Source organism: Colossoma macropomum, unplaced genomic scaffold (assembly GCF_904425465.1).
Source record: "Colossoma macropomum unplaced genomic scaffold, Colossoma_macropomum, whole genome shotgun sequence".
NCBI classification, from domain to species: domain Eukaryota; kingdom Metazoa; phylum Chordata; class Actinopteri; order Characiformes; family Serrasalmidae; genus Colossoma; species Colossoma macropomum.
In genome coordinates, this window is record NW_023494802.1 from 39,673,003 (window position 1) to 39,698,912 (window position 25,910).

At 37.6% G+C, this 25,910-nt stretch overlaps 1 protein-coding gene across 1 annotated transcript; it reads left to right on the plus strand.

Moving 5' to 3' along the window:
• The first annotated feature begins 3,901 nt into the window (after positions 1-3,901).
• Positions 3,902-25,910, plus strand: LOC118822245 (protein shisa-like-2A). The gene is made up of 3 exons (XM_036591187.1): positions 3,902-5,001; positions 12,697-12,833; positions 25,726-25,910. Exons 1-3 carry the CDS (start codon positions 4,820-4,822, stop codon positions 25,908-25,910), a joined length of 504 nt encoding a protein of 167 aa, XP_036447080.1. The 5' UTR covers positions 3,902-4,819.

Genomic DNA, 25,910 nt, shown 5'->3' on the forward strand with positions numbered 1-25,910 from the left:
TGATGAAGGACTGGAGGATGACCAACACAAACTGTGCAGCAGCAGATGAGCTATTGTCTCTGGCTTTACATCTACAAGGTGGACTGACAAGGTAGGAGTGTCTAATAGAGTGGACAGTGAGTGGACACAGTGTTTAAAAACTCCAGCAGCACTGCCGTGTCTGATCCACTCAGACCAGCACAACAAAAATTAGAGCTAAATTTAGTCTTAGGTGGAAATTTGGTCAAAAATAATCACCCATGGTGTTCATGGCTTGAATCTCATGGACAAAGCTTGAGAGAGCTGTGGTCATTATTAGAAACTCAATGGGGAAGCATGTCCCATGGTTTTTCTTACCCATGCTAAGCAGTTTAGCTCCAGCAGTTCGTCTTCCTCCCTCATTGGTAAGTAGGTACAATCCACTTGTGGGTGAAATCCCAGATCTGTCAATGAAGTGTTTTCTCGGTACAGCTTAACGAGCATTAGAGTCTGCAGAGACAACACTTGATTAGCTTAGCACGTCCAAAGATCTGGCCTTCTCAGAGCTGAGACGAGTGCGAGCGAAAATAGCTTGTCTGATTCTCGGGTCTTGTCCAAGAAGGGATCTTGATGCTGGTTCCTCAGAGGTCAAAATGCTGTCATCGTCAATTAATTCTTTATTGTTAGACCATTATTTCTTTCAGTATCCAGGAGCTCCGTTAGAGACGTGGACAAATGAGAACGAAAGCCCATTCATGCAGCATATAAAAATGTCAAAAGTCAAGTACACGTCTCATATTTCTGTTATCTCTTTCCGCCAGCGACAAGGGCAGAGAAAGACATCTCTATAGGTTCTAGTGGATGTTCATATTTTCCTGGTGGTTTATAAGAGCAGTTCTACAGTGGCTGTTTACCCTGATGGCTCCACACAGCTAAACTCATTACATCCTGATGGTAATCAGCTAGCATTAAATAATTCTCTGCTGATTTGACTGAGTTTGACTGCAGGCAGGGACAATTTGATGGATATGGCCTGTATTTGAGTTCAATGATGTTTTTTTTTAAATTTTGTATAATGGTGGATTTAGAGCTAAAACAGGGAAATTATTTCTGATTTTATGTTCATCAGTGTGCTTGTTTAACCCTTTAAAACCTTCTTCTCAAGGCAGCCCAGTGTGATTTGCAGTTATGATTCAGTGACTAATCAAAACTTCATTATGTTAAATTTAGTTGTGCTGCTGAAAGAGATTAACAAATCTATGTGATGGCTGGAGGCGTTCAGGAGAAACATGCATTATGGTGTATTTACTAGCAATAAAAAATATCTTATTGCAAAAATAATGGGTTTTAAAAATGGGTTTATATATATATATGTATGTATATATAACTGGACACTTTATCAGAAACACCTACCTTGTACTTCTGCACACTGGACACTTTATTAGAAACACCGACCTCGAACTTATGCTCACTGGACACTTTATTAGAAACACCGACCTTGAACGTACGCTCACTGGACACTTTATTAGAAACATCTACCTTGTACTTCCACTCACATGGTCATTTTATGTACTCCACCTACCTTATAGATTCACAATATAGGAGTACAGTTGAGTACAACCTATGCATCACTAGTCAGGACAACTGCTGACCACTGTTAGGGACTTTAAGCATGGACAACAGTGGGGATGCTACAGCAAAATTCACTGATCAATAAATCTAACATGATGGTGAAAACAGACTGCTTGATAATCTGGTAACATTTGAAGGCTACCTACATAAGAACTTCATAGCACATGCATAACCATTGAATAGGATGTTTATAGAGCAATGTTTAAATATTTATCAACAGTTTATAGCAGTAATCGCAAGATGACCATGTTTTATGAAGTAAATGACATTTTAATAATGTAAGGGGCCTTAAAATAATTTGACAGATGTTTATACTATTTATAACACCTTAATGAAGCATTTTTCCCAAGTAATGTAACTTATAAGGCACTAATAAGGACTAATTCAGCAGTCTGTATATCAGCTCTGTATATTTCTAATTTCTAAATGTTCTTTTTTTTCCCTAAGTCTGCAGCCACATATCTCCTTAAACTTACACTTGTTTATCAAAATAACATATTTTACTGAGGGTATTGCTGTTTTTGAAAATTATTAATTTAGTGATGCTGTTATGAAATAGCTCACTTCCAGGTAATGTACAATATAAGACAGAGGCCAAATTAAGAGCTCCACATACCATTTGTATGTAAGACTTTGATGCCCTCAATCTTAAGTGATTTTTCTCTGCTGTAAGTTTTAGCTCAGCTATCGCCACTTTTCACGCATCTCCGACAGGAAACGTTTTCACAAAAGTGGAATAGTTTCCTGTAAAATGTCTCTCAATGTTTCATTTTTTACAAGGCTGAAGTTTCTCATTCACCAGCTTCTTTTTTAAAATTTTCCCACTCCACCTTAAATAGTTTCATACCTTTTAAGGTGAAATGTGAAAATTCAAATAAGAATCTAGCGAATGAGAAACTTCAGCCTCATGACTTTTGTAGTGTTTGACAGTTTCTTGTTGCTGATTACATGTATCAGGAATCCAGCTGGCGTGACTACAAATGCAAATAAGTCCATTCATCTCTAAACTATCAATGTTTGTCTTAAATCTTTCTCTTTACCTTTTCGTTAGCTACTAGTTGTCTGCGTTGCTATGGTGACCAGCAGTCTGCACACCAATCTTCAGGATTAAAGGGTAAATTAGCAGTTCTATATTAACTCCAGCGTTTAAGACCATTTATTGTTAAAAATGTGTTGGAATGATTATCAGAGCTTTATTTTACTGCAAAGGAGGATTATTTTATTTTTACATTTTAATCTAATTCTGCTGCGGAGACGCAACAGGGCAGTAAAAAAGCCGCTTGTTGCTGACCCCTGGTCTATTCTTAAGAAAATGTAGAAATACTTTTAGTAAAATGTAAAAGCCACTTCCAAGTAGACATACATAGAACTAGTCCTCTGCCTTTCTTAGTCCTCTAACTTTCATTTTAAGAGCCCTTATGTTGGTGTGTATATATATATATATATATATATATATATATATATATATATATATTTAATATGTACTCTTCTATGCTTAAGCATGTATTATGAAGTCCATATGTAAGTGTTACCAGATTGCTGAACAATTTCTTCCACCATCATGTTAGATTTATTGCTTACTGACTTTGGTTTCATCACGGCTATCAACAGCAGTCAACAGCAGTCCTGTGGTCAGAAAGTGAACAATGATGCATAGAGTATATTGTAGATCATGAGTATCTACTCCCTTATCCCTCCCTCTTTTCCAACAGCACAGGATGGGACATCTCTTGATGGGCTCCTTGACAGGATGGTACAGGAAGATTGGCTTCATTTCCTAATTAAGCACTAGACCTGTAGACTATTTTCCTGTTAAATTTACCTCAACTTTTTGGCATCTGTCAGTAAAACAAGAAAGAAATGAAAACATAATGTCTTTCTTTTTTGCACGTGTTGACATTTTTAATATATTGCTGGGGCCATTAAATCCTGATGAAAAAGAGCTAATAGACCCCATTAAGCCTATTTCTAATTAAGGTCCATTATGTAAAGTCATCAGGATACTATTATAAAAACCTTCCTAATGGACAGAATGTTGTTCTACAACCAAATCAAACAAAAGGTTTGAAATGATTTAATTCCAGAATTAAATCAAAATGTAAATGCACAAAAAAGTTCCTTGTGTTGTCTAGTGGACTAATACAGCTTTTTACCTGATGCGTTTTAAAAGCTGTAGGCCGCTGGAAAATGGATTATGAACTAAACTGAGGTTTATCCCCTAGAGGAGCCACTTGAAACTGAATGTGGACGGATGTGCAAGGTCGGATCAGAGAGAGAGAGAGAGAGATGGAGATGGAGAGGGAGAGGGAGAGGGAAAGGGAAAGGGGAGGAGGGACCTGATGAAAGACAAGAGCGCAGAAACAAATCGGGCTCCTCCAGCTGTGCGCTGCTTTTGCTCCTTTTCCTTCACGAAGAGATTACACTGGGCTGTGCAGGAACACTCAGTGAGATGCTACCGCTGTAAAAGAGGAGCGATGGCATACAGAAAAGAGAAAAAGGAAAGAAGTCCACTGTGATGCACTTGACTCTGGGCTTTTCCACATTTTTGGAGAGAACTCTGGTCCTCTTTGGGCTTTCCTGAAGAGAACTCCTGTTGCCTTTGTTGATTTCAGACAGAAATCGCCTCCCTTTTCGAGGGAACTCTTTTTTTTTCCAAAGGTTCTGTCATTTTTTGTGGTTCTTTGGAGAGAATTCTTATTGTCTTTGGACTTTTTGGATAAAACTGTCCCATTCTTGATTCATTTGGACAGCACTCCTGATTCCTTTTTCACTTTTTCCTGTCCCTTTTGGGCAATTTTGGGTAACTGCTATCCTCTTTTCTCTTTTCCGGAAAAAAAAAAAATCTCCTGTCTTGTTTGAGCTTGTTTGGATAGCACCTGTGGGTTTATGGAGACTGCTCCTGTTCCCATTCGGATTTTTTGAAAAGAAGTCTTGTACCATTCTTGTACTTTTTTTTAGAAAAACTCCTGTTCCTTTGGCTACTCTGAGAAAGAGTCCTGTACCCTCTTCACTTTGAGGACTCCTGTACTCTCTTAACTTTTTTGGAGAAAACTCCTGTTCTCTTTAGGTTCTTTGAAGAGGACTCCTTCACCCCCTTCACTTTTTTTGGAGAAAGCTCCTGCTCCCTTTCTTGCCTTCTTAAAGATAACTCCTGTTCCCTTTGAACATTTTTGGAGATAACTCCCATCCTGTACCCCGTGTACCTTCGTGGGCTCTGGCTTGGCTCGGCATGAGTGCGGAGTGCACAGCTTACTACAGTGCTGAGAACGTGTTCGTGAGCGCCTTCAGCTGCCCCAAAGCGGACGGGGACGCCCGTTCCATCTTCTGCTGCGGCTTCAATGATGTCAAATACTGCTGTGATGACCCCAACAGCTTCTTCCCCTACGAGTATGGCTACATGTGGTGGCTGAGGTGAGTCCCAGGCAAAGTGACCCTTCATGTTAAAAGTGCATAAAGATTCGAGCAGTTGCATGAGACTTGATCACTGATGTTTGTGATACTCTGCATGTTTGGGAAATTCTGTGTGCGGCTACATCAGGTTACTTGCTGGGAATTTGGCTTTTTCTAGAAGTGGCCACGCTGGAAACATGATGATTTTTTTGTGCACATCACTTTTGGGTCCCTAAAAACTTTTCACTAGGTGGTTATTTAGTGAATGAAATGAAAAGTGTGTAGAACTTTTTGAAAATGTGAAGAACCTCCTTTTAATGTAAAGACTCTAGAAATAACTTTTAAACTTTTAAAATTTTAGGCTTATTGCATATCACACTACAAAAGATGGCTCTTCAGGGGTTCTTTAGTAAAGAAAATGGCTATACATAGAACCGTGAACACTCAACACTTTTGCATGATTAAAGGGTTCTTTGCATGGTGAACAGGTTCTTGAGACTGATGGAGAATGTCCTATACACAGTTCTATGTAGAACCTTTTGAAAAGGGTTCTATAAACCTCTCAAAAAGGCTCTTCTATTGTTACAAGGTTGACACTGTAACAATACAAGAACCCTTTTGGGTGCTATATAGAACCCTTTTCTCTATACAGAACCATCTATAGCACATTCATGCATGTTTTCCACCGATCTGAAGAACCCTTTCACGATGCAAAGAACCCTTTAATCATGCAAAGGTTCTACATAGAACCATTTTCTTTACTAAAGAACCCTTGAAGCACCTCCTTTTTTAGGAGGGTAAAGCTTATTATTCAGCAACTATAGTTCTAACTGGCTGAGTTATTCTTAGGTTATAGAAGTGTGTAATAAAACTTTGGGCCCATTGATGGGCACCGGCCATTCAAGGGGTTCAATGGGTATAGAACCTTTACATTGTGCGAAGGTTTTTCAAACCTTCAAAAAGTTCTTCACACTCACAAATCTATTTTTCAAACATGGTTTTTCAAACAAGCTGGACCCAAATTAAGTATGTATGTGTTTATTTGATGACCTGTGACCTGTTCAGGGTTTTTCCTGCCTTCCACCCAACGAGGACTGTGATTGGCTCCAGCACCTCTTTACAACCCTGGAGGATAAGTGGTGTAGATGATGAGTGAGAAAGAGAGAGAGTGTTTATTCGATTCTGTAGGTTTCAATTTAACACTGATTTTGCAGTGTATTTACTCTGTACATTAGATAAAGTTCTGCATTTGTTCTTTAGATACATTGTTCTGCATATTGTGAAGGTTTTTGTGTTCAGCTGAGGGGTGATTCTGACCATTTCAGTCAAGTTACACCCAGGCATACCTGGGTAAAATTCAACAGATCTTTCAAATTTGACTGCACAATACAGTCACTGTCAATACAGTTATTCAGAGTGGTTTGATGTGAAGTGGTTCATTGTAGAGAAACTTACTGGGTTGGATTTCTTTACAAGACAGGAACTAGGGATCACCATGTCTACAACATAAATATAGACATTTTATTGACTATTCAAAACCACAAGTAAAGCTACATGTGTGACAAGCTTTCTCCGAGAACTATTGTGCCTTAACATGCCCTGAAAGTACTTCTCTGCCATGAGTGGGCTTTTAAAAATACATTTTAGTTCAAAATCTAATCTCAAAACTATTGGAAAACAGTGAGTGCATTTACATGACCTCAATGATCCAATCACTGATCAGATTTGGTCAATGCATTTGAGCAATGCATTTACATGCGCTTGAGTAATCAGATAATGTGAAAAGTCCGGGTCTACATGAGTCAGGCAGTAATTGGATTTATGCTTTTCAACCAGCCAAAAATCAAAGAAGAATATGTAATGAAATGTAATGTAAACAGCTTTTTTAAAAAAACATTGAGTCACTTTACTGGAAAATATGAACATACATCATCTAGAAGATGAAGAAAATTTAAATCCTTCATTTTGTCAAGCATGTATTTGTTTTCAGAGTCACTCCAAAAGTGTTTTGCTGCCATCTTCTGGCAACGCTGCTTGCTTATTTTCGGTACCGCTGTCTGTTTTCACACATGTGCAGACTGAGAAATCCGAAAGAGTTTACATGCACTGAGAAATCTGATTACTGAGCTAAAATTCAGCTCTCTTTATCAGATTTCTTAATCAGATTTCTAGATCTTACTCCGATCTAACAAATAGTAATGCACTGTTTATATGACCATTTGAATTGTGAGATAATGCAGAAATCTGATTATGATCAGATTATTGGTGCATGTAAATGCACTTAATGCCTGAATCTTCCAGTTACCCTAGATTTTTGTAAATAAATACATCAATAAACTTCTCTCAGTTCACTCCAACTATATCCTGGTCTTAATTAAGCTGGTTTAGGAGACAGTATGACTTGAATTATGAATGAATTTTGAATAATTAAAGTGAACAAAAAAGCAAAACGATCATTTCAATTATGGTTTTAACAAGCCTTCATCCACTTGGCCTTGCAATTTCCCCTTTCAGGAATCCCAGACACTACTTTCCATTACTGTATTAGCTCAAATGGATATTATTAGATGATCCCTTGGAGTGGAAAAATATCGAGTGAACACAAGTGTCAAGTTCAGCAGAACTTACCCAGAAATCATTGCGAACTGATGCATTTCCTTTTTCAAACCTGAAAACAATGGTGGCCAGAGCAGTCACCAGAGTAGTACTTCCAAGCCAGAACATTCAGTTTGCTGTGCTTTAGGTTGCAGACTGCTCCATCTATTATACATGACTGTTGATACAACTTCAACAACAAAAGGCACTTCTCCATAGTTCTAAACCAAAGTTTATAGCCAGAAAAAGCAATTATTCACGATTCCTTTGTACATGTTTATGTTTAAACTTTTCCACATTGACAAGTGTGCACAAGACCTGGATGTGGTTTGAGCAGGCTGAGAGAAGTTTTAGAGATATATTTAAAAAAAAAGATTTGGGTGACTATTGACTTCTAGTATTTATTAGCAACATTATAGTGCTCCAGCACTAAACTCTAGAAGCAGAATTTGAACACCAAACATATCTTTGCTGATCGACTACATTTGGGGTAAAGGGAAACTCATATACATCTGATTTTTCACCAAACCTGGATGCTGGACGCTCCAGAACTGCACTCAGTGCAGATGTCTTAAATATTCTTTGCAATGTGTCAAGGTTATTCAGAATCATACAGAATGGCAAATATGCCTGAAGTGGGAATATAACTCTGAAGCACTATGTAAAGGAGAAGAAAGCTCAGTAACGTTTCTCACTTATTCAAGAATGAAACAGCACCATGAAAAACTTTTCTAAGCTTAGGTGAAGGGAATATATGGGGTTTAGGGGTATGAATTCTACTTCAATGGGTTCTGATCTACAGAGTATTTTATAAAAATTCTTCCACTGTGTAAGGTTTTCCCAGCAAGCGTCTGCCAAAAAACTTCAAAATAGTTTTTTGCAGGAAAAAGTTTAATGCTTATGAAGTATACCTACATTAAAATAGTTTTTTTGTGACTGTGCACTTGTATATAAATGCTTTTTGTATCATTATATGTGTTTTGCAGGATTATTAATGCATATTACATCGGCTATGTTTACATGCAAAGATCTTTGCCAATCTGATTGAACACATTCCGATTATAGATTGAGGTTGAGGTGTTTATGCTCACTCTACTCAACAGTGTGATGAAAAATCTCTGTTTACATGTGCACTACAAGAAGTCCGATCCAAAATTATGCACATATTTAGAGAACCACTTAGTGTAGACGTTACCATGACAACAAGCATCACATGAGTCCAGTCAGAGTGAGACGAGCAGCACTTGTGTTTTTAATTACTTTAAAATGATGTCAGACTCAGGAAAACATTCTTCACATTGTTCTTATTCTTATTAAAGAAGGCCGAGAGGAGACGTCGTGTTCTGAGACACATAAGCTGGACGTCCGTCCCACTGCCATCTTTTAAAGATCAGAGCATAAACTTTGTCTCCTCTGCAGACCAGTTTCTGCTCCGCCATGTTGAACGGTATAAACTTTCACTATGACGTGATGAACATGATCAGAATGGACTTAAACTTTCCGATAGGGAATGTAATCAGATACAGGCGTTTACACGGATATTATTCTTCTATTTAATGGATTATTTACAGGATTACCCACCTCGTTCAATTGGGATGAAATTGCCTTCTGAATAGCCTCAATCTGACTATTCTATGACACACCTCTGATTAAGCTATTAGTTGGATTAGTTACAGATTATCAGGCTGCATGTAAACATGGTTAATCAAACACGTAATTGTGGAAAATTGATTTCTTGCCAATTCTGATAATATGGTCACCCAAAGCAATGATCTTTAAGTCTGATCCCAAAATCCTCAAGTGATTTCCTTGTTAAACTTGCACTGAATGGCCTATAATTATAAAGCTTCTCGATTTAAGAACACTGATCTCAGATCAGGTTTCATGTATGTAGTCCTAATCAGTGTTATGTAAAAAGAGTAAACTGATCCCAAATCTCTCTAAGAAGTTTGACAAATATGGGCCAATATTTGTAGCAGTCAAAATCTCTGGGGCGCTGCTCTGTTTAAGCTCATCCAGATGATGATGTTTTGCAGCCATATTTGTGACTCATATGTATTTTGTAGTTGGTGGGAATAATTGTATCTCTATTAAAAAGTCATTTCAGTCATAATGACCATAACTTCAGTTATCAATTGTCTATCTTGGGCAGTTCACTGGAGTCTCCAGTCAATGCCCTAAATGCAAATGCTAATTAGCTAATGCTAATAGATTGTACATTATGTTGAAACTTTTCCACATTGACAAGTCTGCACAAGACCTGGATGTGGTTTGAGCAGGCTGAGAGAAGTTTTGGGTGACTATTGACATTTAGCTTTAGCAACATTAGCCTCATAGTATTTGTTAGCAATGTTAGCCTCACAGTATTCAATAGCAATGTTAGCCTCATAGTAGAAATTGAACACCAAACATATCTGGGCTGATTGACTACATTTGGGGTAAGTGGAAACTTGTATACATTTGATTTACAGTTGGGCTGCTGAATAGTGCAACTCCATCAAGTGTTTGGCATATCCTTGGTGATGCCACAGCCATCTATGGCTGGGAATCCAAGACACCAATAGAGTGAGTGTGATCTGAATAATCTGCTGTATTAGTGGTTATCAGTCCTGTTCTTGAAGTGCCACTGCAATGCATAGTTTAGCATTTCTCCAGCTTTAACACATTCAGTTTAACTCAGGAAGAGCTTCTTTATAGCGGCAGTGTTGCAGTCATGTCTCTTAGGCCTCATCCACAGGTATAGAGATATTTTAAGTAATATAGATTTTTCCTCATTTTCAGGCTTTTTGTATCGAACATGCAGAACTCTGTCTGAAATACTGCTGATGACTGGAATGTTTCTGTGTGCTCCACAATTTCTGGGTTAGTTGGGGGTGAAAACATGGTAGAATAACTAAATTTAGCATTACTTTTACAGTAAATGGCAGTGCAGAGTCATTACAAAGTACTGCACATGATTCTTTTTGAACAAGGTTGCAACTTGAAATCCCATTTCACCCCTACCACTCAGTCCTAACCCTCCATTTTGCGCATTCACGTCTAGGGGTAGGGTGTCCCGATTTTTGTTGAGATAGTGGGGTAGGGCTACATGGCCCTCCAAACGGAGGTTTTTCAGAGGCACACTCCAAATGGAGTGTTATAAGAAAAAAAAGAAAAAGCCAGCAAGATGGCTGCACAAAGAAAACCCAGAAAATTGTACTGTCTTAGTTTGTCATTTCAATGTATTATGTTTTTTTCTTCATAACACGCATAAAAAATCACTAGTAGTATGCTAATGTCTCGGTAGCTAGCTAGCTAAATTTCCTGTTCCACATTAGTCCAGCAGTACCGATGCCGGAGGCACCATAATGTAACTGCTGCTCCGTTTATGGTAGAACGGGAAAATTCAAACAAGAAGCTGGCAAATAGCTGACTTCAGCTGATAATAAATAATTGTCCCCCCTCTTTGAAGGCATACGATGCCCAAAATGTAACTAAAGCCCAGCAGTGAGGAGCTGAACTTTACCCTCCTCTGCTATCACTGCAGACTGGCAGTGTCACCTACAGGGCAGCACTAGTAGCTGTTAATGAAGTAATGCTATTTTTATTTGAGGGTCCCATTTCATAGAGGAAGATTTCAACCACTACCTCAGCAACTCAGTTCCTAGCGACAAAGTGACACTCGAAAACAAGGGTAAGGGTTAAAAATAAGAAATGGTTCTGGGCCAGAGACTAACTCTGTGTCGATGCTTCAGAGACAGTGGTATAGCCACAACCCCATGGCAGCAAGTGGTAAGCTTTCTTTGTTTTTTACAGCTTTTATTTTCTGGCAGAAATCGGATTTTGAATCTGTGTGAAGTGTCTGAAATGCAGATGTCTGTTAGTGCCTACTGACTTTATAACACACTGCTACCACTTTGTTAGAAAGTCCCAGCTTCACACTCTACACTTTTCCCAACATGCATGTTCATGATGTTCTTCTTGAGGTGCATGACACCAAATTTTATGAGGTATTATCACTTTTTGCTTATCTGTTTTTGAGTTGTTTTGCATTCTCAAGCGGACAGAGAGATTTTCAAAAACAATATTGGTAGTTTTTGAAAATCTGTGAATCTATGAATGTTTTTATATATATATATATATATATACACACACACACACACACACACACACACACACACATATATATATATATATATATATATTTTTTTTTTTGCATGTCTGTAGGTGTAGTTTTTTTAGTTGTTGTTGTTGTTGTGTAATCGAGCTAACATTAGCAGAGAGGTAAACTTATTGTTGTTTCGATCCAGGTTTTGATAAGATACCAGAACATAGTCCTGCTCTGTAACACGGTTGGAGCTGGAGTCAACATTGTTCAACCTCACAACAGTTCCTATATATATATATAAAGCATATGCTAGAATATGAAGTAAATATTTGTTCGTAATGGAACCTAACATGAAGGGAGCCTAAATAAGAGCACCACATATCAGTTTTATTACAGATGTTGGTGCATTAATCAGTCTATATACACACACATGTAGATAGGTAGAAAAACCATGCATCTTCATTTTTATCGATTTTCAGTTTTCTACATCATTTCAACACACCAACTGTCCTTTACATTGTGTGAAAATTTCACGGTGAATGAACCAATAGAAATGCTCTAACATCACTTGGAATAAAATCTCTTTACATTGTCTTACATTGAAAGGTAAGAGGGTTTTTGCCTTCTCCTGTAAAGTTACCATTTTAGAGACACATGTTTTTCTTTGGACCGCAACAAAATATAAATATATGTATTCCCAACTGTACTTCAGCAGAAGCAGAAAGTGTCTTATATAAAAGTACAAAATGTCAAATGTACGTGTCCTGTCAGTACTTACAGTTATTATGTTATATTATTTTGATGAACATTTTCTATTGAAAAGGTCTGAGTGGCTGCAGAGATGAAAAGTTAGTTATTCATGTCTTATTCATATTTTATTTAGTGTTTATGCATGCATTATAAAGTCCCTGTGTACTTAGCCTTCAAATAAAGTGTTACCAAATAAAATGTTACTGTTATATTTGTGCTTATGTTAGCTAGTTGCCTACATGCTATGTACAAACTTTACCTCTCTCGCTCTCTCTCTCTCTCAGTGTGGGCGCTTTGGTCGGTTTGTCCATAGCTGGAGTAGTTCTGCTGGCCTTTATCATCACTATCTGTGTGCTCTGTTACCTTTTCATCGCCACCAAACCCAGAGGACTGGACAATGGCCTGCCTCTCCAGGCACAAGGTAGGCAATTTCACGACTTCATACATAAGTCACAATTCATTTATTTAACAAAACTGCCATTCAATAAAAGTTATGAATCTTTCTGGAGATTTTTCTGATGAGATTAGATATAAGATAATCCACTTGAATAAAGAAACTGGAGCTCAAAAATGATTAAAAGCTACAGAGCAAATGAGCCTCTTAACAACCACCTGGAAGACCTGGTAGACCCCAAAACTGCCCCCATCAGATAAACAGCACTTAAAGCTTTCATCTCTGAGAGAGAGGAGAAAATCAAGCTGCGTCAGATCTGAAAACATCCACAGGTGTTTCTGTCCATCCTTCCACTGTGAGAAGACGACTCAGCGCTGTGGGTCTGAAAGGATGTGTAGCTGTCAAGAAGAACCTCACTGAGAAAAGGAAGTAGAAAAAATGAACTAGAACACCGAAACTGGACATCTGAGATGTGGAGTTAGGTTTTCTAGACTGACATTTCCAAATATGTCATTTGGATCATGAGAAGCTGAAAATGCAACCAACTTCTATGACTGAACTTTGCAAGTGTGGAAAAATATCCTTGCAGGTTTCATTGAAAAACTGAAAGCAAGTCAAAGGACACATTAAGTACTGAAAGAAATGGTATTACATTTAGTTGTTGAGACTCATCTGTAGTTTTCTGTTAAATGTTTTCTTTTTTTCCTGATGCTGAAAAATTTTAAAAAATGAAGGATGATCTCTGACTTTTACGCAGTGCTGTAGAACATCGTCATCACTCAAAATGTACATGAAAGCTTAGCATAGATAAATTAGATCAAATGAAAAATACAACTTAAACCATCTACAGTAATGTTTTCATTCATTCTTTTGTTCGGCCATGACTCTACTGATGAAGCTGGCCAAACAAACGGATGAATGCTCTTCAGAGCGTTCAGCAATTACCTCACAGATTCTTCAGACCTACGAAAAAGCGCTGGCTGCCAGCTACTGTTTCATAGTCATTAAGCAATAGCAACACTCAAAAAATCAGTCATGCTATGAACTTAGTTCACTTATGCCACACATTTCTACTCACTTTTAAGTCAGTGCTTAACTTTGTTACCTTAATATAAAGTACAATAGAAAATAATGACATATTTTTCAGTGCTTATGTTGAACAGCCACCTTTTTGCTAATTATAAGCTTCGGTGTTATTCTATGGAAGTATCCATGTAACTATCCTAAGAGGGGTTTTCTAACCCTGGTTCCATAGGGAAGCGTATCTATGTTTCCAGGGTTTTATATCCTCTCAGATCTTTATATGATACCTCATACCTCCATACGATACGTAAAGATAACCTATGAAAGCATTCTTATAGTCATTGTTAGGGTCATGGGGACATCAAAGGTCATATAGCAGACAAGAAGAGGTGCACTGCTTAATAGGAACGCACTTGTCCTCGGCTAGTTCAGCCTCAGCGATGGGAATATGTACATCTGTAAATATATGAGGTTTGGACGTTGGTCTTATTTTATATGGAGACAACATGGAGACTTTTCCACGGAAACTGGACTGAGACAACATTGGCTTGAAACTTAGAGAGTTGTTCCTTAAAAATGACAAAGAGGAATCATAGGGCATTGGAATTTTTTTTTCCTAAAATTACAAAAAGGGATTATAGGACTCTTGTGAATGTGGGAACTGTTCCAAAATTATACAGATGAAACATAGGCTACTGGGAATATAGTTTTTTTCTTTCCCCTAACATAACAAAGAGACATTATAGGACCTTAGGAATATAGATTTTTCCAAAATTACGAAGAGGAATCATTGGGCCCTGATAATATATGTATATTTTTTCCAGTATCACACAGAAGAAACATAGGCTCTTTGAAATATATGATTTTCCCCAAATTTACAAAGAGGGAGCAAAGTGCCCTGGGAATATAGGAGTTTTCCAAAATTGCAAAAAGGACACAGGGCCCTTGGAATGTAGTGGACCCTTTTGGACCCTAAGCATATTGGATTTTTTTTTCCAAATTTACAAAAGATAGAAAAGATAGCAAACATAGTTTTTACCCAAGAAATTACAAAGAGGAAAGATAGGGCTCTGGGAATATAAGGTTACTTCCAAAGTTGCAAAGAGATAACATAGGGCAAATGAAGAAGGCTGTTTTAACAAACCTGATCCAACTAATCCATTAATTTGCAGCCCCTATGGTTGAAATAGTGTGGTAAAGCTGGGAAAATGCTTTAGAGCGAAGGATGTGGGGGCTCCAGGACCAGGGTTGGGAACATGTGTTCTATAGCTTAGATAGGGCAACAGTACCTTAGCCAAACATAAAGAGTGTTGCTCTACTGTGACTCAACGCACCTAAATAAAATTATAATCACTTTCTAAACACAAAAGATCTTTAAAAAACATTCACATACAGGTAATCACACATACATAAACTACAGGAACAACAAACAAAAAGCTTTATAATATGTGAAGGGGTCAGGAAATTGAATGTTCAGTACTAATCTCTGTTGACGACAACAACAACACAGTGGTTCTCTACATGGTAAAGCTATGAGTCAAAGACATGCTGAAATGGTTAGTGTTTCAGAGAAACTGTTTTCTTCAAACCAATCAACTCAAAATGGAACATTTTGAGAGTGGTACAGTGCGCTCAAGCTGGAATTGGACACTCAGTATAACTAGATAACTACTGAGCTACGGTACTCTTCTGGGAAAAGGCTGCTTGCTAGTTTTACCTCAGCAAACTCCATTAGTTTGGCTATCTGGGAGAGATGTGGGGTGAGATCCAAAAACAATATTAGACAAGAACCAGATCTACAACAAAATCAAAATGAAGCACTTTGAAGATTAGTTGGCAGAAGAGATGCATTATAAACATTTGCTGGATCCAACCTGGACTGATTCATCTCTTACATGACTGATAGAAAATAGTTTATTACGCTTTCAGGCCAAGGAGTCCCACAAGCTTCAGTCCTCGGACCTCTGCTGTTAATTATTTATATACTTGCCCTTCATCATTTGATACGTCACGTTAAACTGGACTTTCACTGGTAAGTGGGTGATGCCCAGATATACACTATATGGCCAAAAGTATGTGGACGAAGTCAATTTCCTGTTCACGAATCACTGAAAAGATGTCAGCACCAAACAACACTTCAACTGAAAAAAGTAAAATACATTCAAGAAAGGTGTAAAACTTCAGTTTGCCTCCCATTTTTCACCAATTTCACTCTCTATTGTTCAGTGCTGCATGTATGCACACGCCCTTGACCATGATTTTTAGGGGGAAGGTGAATTTGAGGAGGAACTGAATGGATGCATTTGGGTAAGATATTCCCTGAGGTTGCTAGTGCTGGAATAGTAGTCTAACTGTAGCTTACATAGCCTACATACAACTTTATCTCAAAGTATCTTTTCAGAATTTAATGTATTTTTTTTTTTTTTACAATTTGATTATATGATCAAATTTAGAATATTCGTTGACAGCCCTAGTACCTAATGTAATATATCAGATAGAAGCATATAATGCAACATATTATGCATATGTGACTCACCAGGGGGGTTCCAGAGTGGCTGTGACCACACCCCAGACCCACTCCTTGACTGCGCCATGGCCATGACAGAACAAAGTCAATACCAGCAATACCAAAGCTAGCTGCTTGCCGTGTTCTGTAGATTTGCATAAATAAGTTTCAATTCAACTTACAGCCTGCTTCATAAAATACATAAGCACATATCTTTTCATGAGATTAAGATTTTCAAATACAATACAAAGCAGTAGGCTTTTCCTTCTTTGCTGGCTTTTCGAGCTGGAGAGGAAGAGTCAGTACTGGCATTGTGTGGTGAAACCTCAGCAAACAAACAAACCTCTTCAATATCCAAAAACCTCTGCTACCTTTTCCATTTGTTGCTTCTGTCTGCTGTGCAAAAATCACAAAAAAACATCATTCAAAAGATGATGTCCATGAACCTGACTGACCTTCTCTGAAGCTGGCAGAAAAATGGCTCCTCATCTAAAATCAGAAGCCCTGTAGTTTTAGACTCTTTTTCCTAATGGCTTTGGTAAATCATGCTAATAAGAAAAGCCCATAGCAAGCAATTAATGTATGATTGTTAAGGTTAGCAGACCAGGCAGACTTTTGAGATGAATTAGTTTACTGCTGCTTTGGTTTAACTAAAAATAAAAGACATTTTTCATGCTATAGACTTACGCAGTGGGTAAAAGTTCTGCTAACTACTAACTACTCATTGTTTTTCAGGCATGAAAAAATGTGCATAATTGCTGTTTCTGCATGTGTTTTTTTCAGAATACAGAAAGGTATAAAATAATTACATTGAAAACATCTACTTGAAATACAGAAAATAATAAAATAAAATTGGCAATGTGTCTAATTGCAGTGTGTCCTTTTACTCCCATAGTATACTTTGCATATCCATTGTTACATGCGATATGGCAACAATAATATTTTATAATTTCATATAAACCTCAAAGCATCTAAACTGTTGTATTTATGAAAAAAAAGATTGTAACTTCAGAGAGATTATGTTTCAATTGTCATATAGAAATATTGTATTAAATATGAATTATTTTATCATTTATTAACATTATTTTAGAACACTTCAGATACTAGCCCTCACCATGTGGCTTCTATGTCAAAAAAGAAGTGCAGACGCCATTAGAATGGCAAAAGAAAACAGTTTACAATTTACAATATATAAAAATACTCAAAGATTTTAGCAAAAAAGGAAAATATATTTTATACTTTAGTTAAAAAGAAAGTCATTGTTGCCATATGGCAATATCATGCAGTAAAGGATTAACATCACCCTCAGGTGTTTCATTTAACATTACTAAACTGCATTAGTCTACATTATTGACTGACCTGTAATGCATCTGATTCTTTAATCTCTAGTCTGTTATGTAGGGCTGTCATGATTACTCACCTAAACATGATTATTGGTTAAAAAATAACTGATTCAAATTTACCTTCTTGATAAGTCAATAATGACTAGTTGGCAGTTCCAATGATGATAATGCATAGTTTTAATTCTCCTACTGCTCTATTACAGTAAGAAATGAAGCATTATGTTCACAACCCATTTCCTGGACAGTTTCCTGGACAGGGATCAAACCTACTGCTGGACTGTGTTTACCTTTCAATGGGAAATCTCCATTCCTGACTAGGTTTAATCCTATATATTTAATATATACAATTTAATACATGTAATATATGCTCAATTATATATGGTCACATGTATTTAATTAGTTATTGAATACATTTGTGCACTAAAATTTGCAGAAAAATACCAAATACCAAGTTACTTCCCTGTAGAGAATGTGTGACCAAGTTGTTCAAACAACTGCATAAGACCTATAATTGCAGAGTAAGTCAAGTTGTATATTTGGTGTTTTTTTAAAAAAAATCATTATTCAATTTTCAAAATAATTAGTATAGTACTTGACTACTAATATAATCGAGACATGTTGAAGCAGGACTTAGGGATGAGTGGAGGATGTAGTAGTAGATGGAGAAGGAGAAACAGGGGACCATATTGGTTGTGTTGGTGAAAGAAAGTGGAAAATGCAGTGAGCAAGTATGTACCTTTAAATTTGCCTGAGCTCTTCTGGCTGCACAAACGCTTCTCAGATGAATCATGTGCAGTGCCTGCTGATGTGTGAATGAGCTTGGTCACTGTTTAAAAGCAAACGGCAACAAAAACTGTGAGAAACTGGGTCATGTTGTTTGTGTTGTTAGCTCTGGCTCTCTGCTCCAGCACTTTGGATTTAAATTGAAACAATGACCAAAAGTTAAAAGGCGCATAGCCTGCACTTTGTTGTGTCTGAGGTCCAGTTATGAAGTGTGTGCAGCTTTACGTATCAAAAACAGTTGTAATTCATTTCTATATATGACCATTTTCCAACCTCTCTTTGTCCCTTAGAATTAAGCAGGCTGTTTTTGTTACTGTGTCTTTATGACAGATATATATGTAAATGGGTTATATTCTGATTGGCTATCCTGTATTGTGCCTCATTTAAAAATTGTCCAGGCTGAAACACTCCTTACAATTTAGCGTGAGTAGACAGGGTTAAACTGCTGTAGGCTCTGAATTGGCATATTTGGCATATCACAAAAACATACACAAATACAATCAATTCAGTGTTTAGTGTGTTATTACAGCTTCCATTCTTTTCAGGAGACTCACTTTAAGTTTTTTAACAAAATCTGCAGCCACACCTCGAAAGTTCAGTCTTAGAAGTTGGTTTAGCATTTACTGCATCTTACAATTCAAGTAAACCCAAAGACATTCAATGATGTTGAGTACCTCAAGTGCCAAGATAAAACATGCTGGAAACAGGCATGCTAGGATCAGTTCTCAAAATTTGACCAAAGAAGACGACAGGTAACGAATTTACTTGACAGCTTCTGGGGGGATTCAACAGGCTCATGCACAGATAGATCCTCATAGTGGGCTGTCCATTTGACCTCAGATGGTACAAGTGCCATCCTGGTTGGTGTGCATAACAGTGTATTTTATACGACCTGTGCTGTTCCCTTCCAGCTTGGGTTCTAAAGGAGTCTACATTCTTTGGCGCCTCCTCTGGTGCAGTACCGACCACTCGTGGTTCTCCATAGCGACCTGTCACGACCTGCCACCGTTGGAAATTCCACCAATAAAATGATGAAAAACTCTTTACAAAATTGTCCCATTCCATAATGTTTTTATTTTGAACAACAACTACATAATCTTGGCAGTAAGTGGTGTTAATGATTTAATAAACCAGGTTTTTGTTATTGTAAAAAACAGGTAAAACTTTTGGTAAAACTCTTAGCAATCGTTATAGCTTAGTGGATCATACGATTGCCCTCCATGCGGTAGATGGGAGTTTGATTCCCTGTTTGGACAAGTACAACACATTATACCAATGAGACTCCTTGGGCAAGACTCCTAATGCTACATTCACCTACCAGAGTAAAAGGATTAGAGTGTTTACCATATGTGAGAGTGTTTGCAATATACTCTAAATTATATTAAGTTTAGTTCATGTTGCCAATTTTCCCTTTGACGTCCTGCCCACCAGAATGCTTGTACATGGGTGTGGGATTCAGAGACATCATGCATTTTTCAACCTGAGCTGCATGATCTCATCTAATGCTAGCCTTTAGAATAAAATCACCAGCAACTACCAATCTATGGACATCATGCACCACCATCAATAGAGAAGCTACCTGAAATGGCAAATAATCAGTATCTTACTTTGTCTTGCACCATTAACAAGAACTCATATATCGTGAATCTAGCAATGGAGCTCTGTGACCAGACTCTCCACCATCTTGGCTGTGCAGGACCTAGCTGAAAACAGTGCTGGATATACCTGTGAAGATTTTTGACACTGTGACGCGTCGTTAGCCATTTCCGTCACTCACCACATTTGTTGTTTCTTGAAATTCCACATTGCCTAAATGCCTAAAAGACTGTATGAACAGCAGCGCTCACTGATAAAGCCACTGTTCAGGCCCTCTTCTGAAAACCTCATTCCTTGAATGCTTCCCAGTGGGATTTGATCGAACAAGTTCTTCCAGTGCTGAAGCATCTGGTGAAAGCAACAAAAACTAAAATTGGTGGAGAATTACATACTGGGTTGTCTTTTATTTACCCAGTCCTGTTGAACTTGACCAACACCACACTGAGGCCCACAGAGGGAGACCTGGCAGCTATTCACACTTTCAAATACACAGTGCAGCAATAGCTAATAATATGCTTTATACTGGAGTCTGGTGAATCGGCATAGACTGTTTCTGTCATGGCATGCATGTGGACCTTGATTTCAAGACCCTGGTGTTCCTTTTAGAGCAAACAAGAGAGCAGGCCAGGCCCCATATGACTGACCCAGCATGAGATAAAGGGCAGAAATACATAGAAGTCCATTTCCAGTGGGTAGAGAAGAAAAAACCATCTATGCATTTTTTTTCCCTCTGTTTCCTACAGAAGCATGTCAAAATAATGGTTAATTTTCAACATATTCACTCACTATCTTGAAATGATGATTCATTTTCATGAAATGTTGACTTAATATCTCAGAATAATGATACATTTTCTCAAAGTAATGATTACGTATCTTGAAATAGTGACTTATTTTCCTAACTTATCAACTTAATATTTTGAAATAATGACTTATTTTCGCAAAATCATGTAGTATCTTAAAATAAACTACTAATTTTCTCAATGTTAGATACTATGTTGAAATAATCAGTTATTACATTTTATGAAAATATGTTATTAGTCTGGGATAATAGATCGTTAACAGAACCTGAGAAAATAAATTATTATTATAACACATTATGTCTATTGTTGAGAAAATAGCTATTTCAAAATAGTAAGTCAATATTTTGACACACTAGCTCAATATTTCACCAAAGGTCAATATTTCGAGAACATTCTCACTCATTTTTACATAGTAAGTCAATATTTTGGGGAACTAACTTATGATTTTGACAAGTCAATATTATGAGAAAATAAGTAATTATTTTGAAACACCAAGTCATAAATTTTGACACATGAAGACAGAGATTCGGATGAGGGAACAATCAAGACTAGAAACTGACTTTAAAGAACTTTTTGGACCACACTGATGCAAGAGAAGTTCTGAAATACTGCACATCCCCAAGATGGAAAACCCTTAGGAGTGGTGGACACAATGAGCACCAGTTCTCTCATCTAACCAAGTTTTCTGAAATGTTTTTGGCTGTTACAGTGGCCACTACCACAAGTTCCCAAGCCAAGAACAGTGTAACCTGAGTGTATTCGAGGCTTTATCTCACTCACATTGATGCTCTCAATCTTATGTGAGGACATTTAAAGTGAGTAGAATGTTTTTGATGAACCAAAAAGTAAGTAGACTTTTAAGTAGTAAGTAGTTTTTTTTGTGATAATGGAATATTATCACTTTCAAATCACTGTTATAGTTAAGTGTCTAGCATGAGTTTAAAATCCATGCAAATGAGAAATCATAATGCCATTTCTGTATGTACCATTATTCATTTCTGTGTGAAACATGGTGCTACAGAGAAAAACACACCAAGCTAGCTTAGCATTTTCTCTCTACGATAGGTGGGGATGGTAGGAGAGGGTGGTGAAACTTAACTTATTGGTTAATATTATTTTCAACACCTGCTGATGCACATAATCTGATATAAAACTCAGAAGACATTTTAGAGGCAGGGCAAAAGCCATTTTCATGCAACATTTCAGGAAAACAAGAATTTTGTATTTTAAATGACATGAACTAGTAAGGTAAAAGAAGTTGGTAACATGCTGCCATGTAACAATAACATATCTATGCCACAAACATGTCATGGCACATGTCACATGCTTGAGTTGTTATAACACATTTTGTTCAGTAATATAACAGTGTTATGTTACTATTATTAGTAGTTGTCAAGACATATTTGATAATGTTTGATGTCTAGTAAGATAAACATTTCTGCATAATTTCTGCATAATCGGATGTCAACAAAGTAATTCAGACTGGTTTGATGTTACTTTGTTCTTACTGGGTCAGAATTGTTCACCGTGGTGGTGATAGGAACCAGACATCCACCCCTAAAAACTCCCGCACAGAAAGTTAATACATGAAATGGTTATGAATTCACTGCCTGATGTCTAAGACATTGTTTTACTGTCATTTACTGAAATGTGAATTGTATATTGCTGATAAGGAAAAGAAAACCTTTTTTCAGATCTTCCACTTTTTCACTATCATCAACATATAAACATATAAAAACAGAGAAGATTCGTTTAGGTTCACTGGTGGTTTTTGATAGTAGATAAAATGTCTATATTTGTGTTGTGGTAATGGTGACCTTTGGTTCCTATCACCACCACTGTAAAGAAATCTAAAGAAGTTTGTTTGTTTTCTAGAATGCACCATTGCATCACTTTATTTACATCCTGGCCATTAAATTAATACAACAATATTTCCAGTATCAAATACCGACTGACCCCTATCCAGTTGCCTCCATGGTTCCAATGAGCTCTGTAGGCACGTCTCTGAGTGTTTGGGCTCTGTCCACGTCTGAAGCATGACAGCTCCTGAAGCTTTTTTTAAACTGACTTTCATCTGTGCTCAGATAAATCCACCTCTCAGGCAGCTCTCAGCCAAATTCCATCTCTCACCTGCTCTCACAGCGAGATCAATGGGTTTCCTAAATAACAACCCCTTTATTCCACTTCAAAACGGAAGCCTTTGCCAAAATTCAGACAAATGTATGTGGCGATGGGCTGCTGGTGTGCCTCTCACTTAAATCGAATTGACTCAGAGATTTTTTCCAGAGGAATAACAATAGCCCGTTCCTCCTGGAAGTGTGGAGGGACAGAAAGTCGTATATTGACTGCTTGCTTTTTGGCTGCCATGACGGAAGTAACAAAACACCCAGATCACTAATAGCTTTTGACTGCTGGTTGAGCCTGTGAATGTGTGTGTGTGTGTGTGTGCCAGGTTGATGCCACATTGTGGGGACCAAAATTTGTTTATACACTCACATGGTGGTGTCCTTGTGGGTACGACAAGCTGATCGCCACAACATAAATCATTGAATTTTAAGGTGAAGGCAGGGTAGGGTAGGGTTAGGGTTAGGCTAATAGTACTTATTATTAAGGTATAAGTCTCCAGGAAATGAATGGACGTCTATGTAATGTCCCCACAAATTTTACACAAGCCTATGTGTGTGTGGTCTAGAGGTTTGCATGGGCATGACATTGAAACCCAAACCTGACCCGTCCTCACAACATTAAGACACGACCAGGCCCAACTGGTAGTCCTAAATTTGAAGCCCGAACCTGAACTAAACCTGCTACACGCTAACGGAAACATGACTTTTACTAAGCATGTGACTTTTACTGTGTAAACAGTGACCATGAGAATGGCAGAAACTTTAAAAAGGAGGAGCTAACAATCTGGAGTTGACAACACTGTTGCTGTCATCTACTCCAAACAAACAACTGATCAATAAAAATGATTGGTGTCATGTTCATTGTTGACTTTGTTGTAAAATATTTCTCAAACAACAGGCCTGTGCACAAAGTGGACAGCAGGTGATTACTTCATGTTCAGTAATTTACATAACAAGGTTTTTTTTGTGCAGTATTACGCCTAAAAAAGTAATTATTAGCGCTTTTCACATAACAAATATCTAAATATGTACAGTACAGCTTCTAATGACTAATGCAGGCTGAATAAACCATTTAGAAGTATCTAGTTTGAGTTTTACTGAACAAATAACAAGACCTTAATAAACCCCCAATATGTGTTCCTTAAAATAAAGTGGTAAAACAAAACCCAATGAAACTGCTACGATTTCAAAGAAATGCTACAATATAAGTAAAAATATCCAAACTCCATATATATGGGACACATTTCACTTGTGCTTTTGGGACTAATTGCATGTATAACTTTTGTATAGCATTCATTCAAGCATTTTTTCCCCACCCCACTATATTGGTGGCCTAGCAACACTTTAGCAACCACCTGGGGTAACATAGCAAAGACTAGCAATCACCTGGGATACCCTACCACTGGCCTAGCAACAACCTTGGATAATATAGCAAAGGCCTAACAACGCCTTAGCAACCACCTGATTCAATATAACAACATTTTAGCAACCACCTGTTATGCAAGCCAATTTCGCTGTCCTGTTAGTTCAAACAAACAGTCCCTCAGTCTTTTAATCTCTCTCTCTCTCTCTCTCTCTCTCTCTCTCTCTATATATATATATATATATATATATATCTGTATCTGTATCTCTGTCTCTGCTGAGACTATACTCTCTAAATTTTTGATTTGCTGGTCTCTTTTGCAGCAGGTTTTAGATCAAGTTCACTCAGATCAAGAAGAGAACACTGAACTTTTTCTTTCTGAGCACTGACAGTGTAAAAAGTCAGCCAAGCTTCTCCTCAAAAGTCCTTTTTAATGAGCATGTGGCTGGTTTAGTAGCAGGTCATGCCTTCACCACACTGCAGAGCAGGCCAGAAATACAATGCTGGGAGAGCAATATATGCAAATATATTGCTTAATGGAGTAAGAAGCTCTATGTCACTTAGGAATGCTCAAGCATAGTACTTAATGCTGAAATCTAGTGAAAAGAATCTTTAGGTATATTGCTTAAATTACAGAAAATATTCATTCATCAAATTATTTGGCAGTGTATGTGATCTTGAGTTTAATGAGGGACTTGCCATTAAGCCTTGAATGCTCAAGAAAAAGGCATCGATTTCTGCATTTTTCCTCTTCTCCTGTAAAAGCATCACTTTCCAGTTCTGTTGGCACCTTTATTTTGATGATACATCAGGTAAGATCAGTGCTGGGATGTAACAGAATACAAGTATTCAAAACACAGAAATTAAGTATCTGTATTCTGTCCATGTTATATGGCCGGACACCACATGTTGGAGAAGTTCAACAAACAGCCTCTTTACAAATGCTAAATTTTCTGCTGATAAATCAATGTGATCAGTTATTAATCTCAGTGTTACTGAGCTCTGCTAAAGCCTGAGTAGACTGATAAATCAATGTGATCAGTTATTAATCTCAGTGTTACTGAGCTCTGCTAAAGCCTGAGTAGACTGATAAATCAATGTGATGATCAGTTATTAATCTCATTGTTACTGAGCTCTGCTAAAGCCTGAGTAGACTGATAAATCAATGTGATCAGTTATTAATCTCAGTGTTACTGAGCTCTGCTAAAGCCTGAGTAGACTGATAAATCAATGTGATCAGTTATTAATCTCAGTGTTACTGAGCTCTGCTAAAGCCTGAGTAGACTGATAAATCAATGTGGTGATCAGTTATTAATCTCAGTGTTGGAAATGTTTGGTTGTGTTTTGTAAGCGAAGGTCTTGTCTGGTTTGTTCTCCAGGCGCCGAGGCTGGCCCACAGGAAGGCCCGAGCCAGCCCAGGGCTCCGTCCGGACCTCAGGGGTTCCGCAAGCATTTCTTCAAGGGGAAACTGGACTGTGACAACCAGCCGGCTGACCCAGAGCGGCTGTTTCAGCGCTGCTTCATGGCCACCGTCACCACTATCAACGTGGAGGGACCCTCGTAG

Coding starts and splice junctions, on each gene's coding strand:
- LOC118822245 (XM_036591187.1), top strand. CDS start 4,820: ATGAGTGCGGAGTGCACAGCTTACTACAGTGCTGAGAACGTGTTCGTG. Junction 5,002..12,696: donor GGCTACATGTGGTGGCTGAG/GTGAGTCCCAGG, acceptor TCTCTCTCTCAG/TGTGGGCGCTTTGGTCGGTT. Junction 12,834..25,725: donor CCTGCCTCTCCAGGCACAAG/GTAGGCAATTTC, acceptor TTTGTTCTCCAG/GCGCCGAGGCTGGCCCACAG.